At 37.2% G+C, this 3,014-nt stretch overlaps 1 protein-coding gene across 1 annotated transcript; it reads left to right on the top strand.

The window, feature by feature from the left end:
• Positions 1-346: 346 nt before the first annotated feature.
• Positions 347-2,584, top strand: LOC128566885 (septin-7-like). Its single transcript, XM_053563983.1, has one exon. The coding sequence runs from the start codon at positions 550-552 to the stop codon at positions 1,696-1,698; it is 1,149 nt and encodes a 382-aa protein (XP_053419958.1). The 5' UTR covers positions 347-549; the 3' UTR covers positions 1,699-2,584.
• Positions 2,585-3,014: the final 430 nt, after the last annotated feature.

Genomic DNA, 3,014 nt, shown 5'->3' with positions numbered 1-3,014 from the left:
CCGCTGGGAATGTATCTTGCTTATTTGACAAATCTTCAGTTCTAATCCCCCAGATCTGGTCTGAGATAAATTTTTAGGAATGTATTATTCAACAAGTGCTGCATGGATTGAATTGGCAGACATAATAAAATTTCAGTGATTAAGAGGCTTATAAAATAAGAGATTTTGCTTTTATCCAATGTCTTTCCATTGTAATTTTCTGCTTATCAATTAAAGATGTATTTACCTCACAAAGTATGTAAACACATGGTAGCTTATTCATGCACTAGTTATTAAAAATAGCCCTATTCTTGGAGAGCCAGCGGAGGAGTTCACCTGCTGTTGCGTGCGTAAGCACGTCAACGACGCCGGGCGGCTACGTCGGGAATCGGCGTAGGCGGCTTTGGAGAATCGGCGGGCTGCACCGCGCCGGGGCTGGTCGCCGGGGGGAGGGGATGTCGGTCAGTGCGAGATCCGCTGCTGCTGAGGAGAGGAGCGTCAACAGCAGCACCATGTCAGACCTGTGGCTGTCTAACCCTGAACTGTTCAGTATGGTAGTTACGCGCATATATGGCAGTAGCTCAACAGAAGAACCTTGAAGGCTATGTGGGATTTGCCAATCTCCCAAATCAAGTATACAGAAAATCAGTGAAGAGGGGGTTTGAATTCACGCTTATGGTAGTAGGTGAACCTGGATTGGGAAAGTCGACGTTAATCAACTCATTATTCCTCACAGATTTGTATTCTCCAGAGTATCCTGGTCCTTCCCATAGAATTAAAAAGACTGTACAGGTGGAACAGTCCAAAGTTTTAATCAAAGAAGGTGGTGTTCAGTTGCTGCTCACAATAGTTGATACCCCAGGATTTGGAGATGCCGTGGATAATAGTAATTGCTGGCAGCCTGTTATCGACTACATCGATAGTAAATTTGAGGACTGCCTAAATGCAGAATCTCGAGTAAACAGACGTCAGATGCCTGATAGCAGGGTGCAGTGTTGTTTATACTTCATAGCTCCTTCTGGACATGGACTTAAACCATTGGATATTGAGTTTATGAAGCGTTTGCATGAAAAAGTGAATATCATTCCACTTATTGCCAAAGCAGACACGCTCACAGCAGAGGAATGCCAACAGTTTAAAAAACAGATAATGAAAGAAATCCAGGAACATAAAATTAAAATATATGAATTTCCAGAAACAGATGATGAAGAAGAAAATAAGCTTGTTAAAAAGATAAAGGACCGTTTACCTCTTGCAGTGGTAGGTAGTAATACTATCATTGAAGTTAATGGCAGAAGGGTCAGAGGACGGCAGTATCCTTGGGGTATTGCTGAAGTTGAAAATGGTGAACATTGTGATTTCACAATTCTAAAAAATATGTTGATAAGAACACATATGCAGGATTTGAAAGATGTTACTAATAATGTACACTATGAGAACTGCAGAAGCAGAAAACTGGCAGCTGTGACTTATAATGGAGTTGATAAAACAAGACTTACCAAGAGCCCTCTGGCACAAATGGAAGAAGAAAGAAGGGAACATGTAGCTAAGATGAAGAAAATGGAAATGGAGATGGAGCAGGTGTTTGACATGAAGGTCAAAGAAAAAGTTCAGAAACTGAAGGACTCTGAAGCTGAGCTCCAGCGGCGCCATGAGCAAATGAAAAAGAATTTGGAAGCACAGCACAAAGAATTAGAGGAAAAAACGTCGTCAGTTTGAGGATGAGAAAGCAAACTGGGAAGCTCAGCAACGTATTTTAGAACAACAGAACTCTTCAAGAACCTTGGAAAAGAACAAGAAGAAAGGGAAGATCTTTTAAACTCTCTATTGACCACCAGTTAACATATTAGTTGCCAATATGCCAGCTTGGACATCAGTGTTTGTTGGATCCGTTTGACCAATTTGCACCAGTTTTATCCATAATGATGGATTTAACAGCGTGACAAAAATTATTTTTTTGTTGTTGTTCTTGATGGAGATTAAGATGCCTTGAATTGTCTAGGGTGTTGTGTACTTAGAAAGTAACAGCTCTAAGTACCTTTCCTACATATTCTTTTCCTTTTTTTATTAAACAGATATCTTCAATTTAATGCAAGAGAACATTTTACTGTTGTACAATCATGTTCTGGTGGTTTGATTGTTTACAGGATATTCCAAAATAAAAGGACTCTGGAAGGTTTTCGTTGAGGATAAATTGCCATAATATGATGCAAACTATGCTTCTCTATGATAATTATAATACAAAGGTTCCATTCAGTGCAGCATATACAATAATGTAATTTAGTCTAACACAGTTGACCCTATTTTTGACACTTCCATTGTTTAAAAATACACATGGAAAAAAAACCCTATATGCTTACAGTGCACCTAGAGCTTTTTTATAACAACCATTTTTTGTTTGTTTGTTTGTTGTTTGTTTGTTTTTGGATACTTTAAATATATATTATTCTCATTTAGTGCCCTCTTTAGCCAGAATCTCATTACTGCTTCATTTTTTTGTAATAACATTTAATTTAGATATTTTCCATATATTGGCCCTGCTAAAATAGAATATAGCATCTTTCATATGGTAGGAACCAACAAGGAAACTTTTCTTTAACTCCCTTTTTACACTTTATGGTAAGTGTCCGGGGGTAAAATGCATTTATAGATCATTTCTAGGCAAAATTGTGAAGCTAACGACCAACCTGTTTCTACCTATATGCCGTCTCTTTATTTTACTAGAAATGGGAATCATGGCCTCTTGAAGAGAAAAAAAGTCACCATTCTGCATTTAGCTGTATTCATATATTGCATTTCTGTATTTTTTGTTTGTATTGTAAAAAATTCACATAATAAACAATGTTGTGATGTAAAAAAAAATAAAATAAAAATAGCCCTATTCTTATAAAACATTGAAACTAATAGGATAAGAAAAAAAGATAAATATACAATCAGCATCAATAAATGCCTGCAAATACAATTGCAATCATATACACAGAAGATAGGAATTGCAATGCTACATAATTGGAAAGAAGTAGACTTACTTGAGAGGT

Source organism: Nycticebus coucang, chromosome 15, assembly GCF_027406575.1.
Source record: "Nycticebus coucang isolate mNycCou1 chromosome 15, mNycCou1.pri, whole genome shotgun sequence".
Taxonomy (NCBI): Eukaryota; Metazoa; Chordata; class Mammalia; order Primates; family Lorisidae; genus Nycticebus; species Nycticebus coucang.
This window is presented reverse-complemented; position numbering and strand designations above follow the sequence as displayed.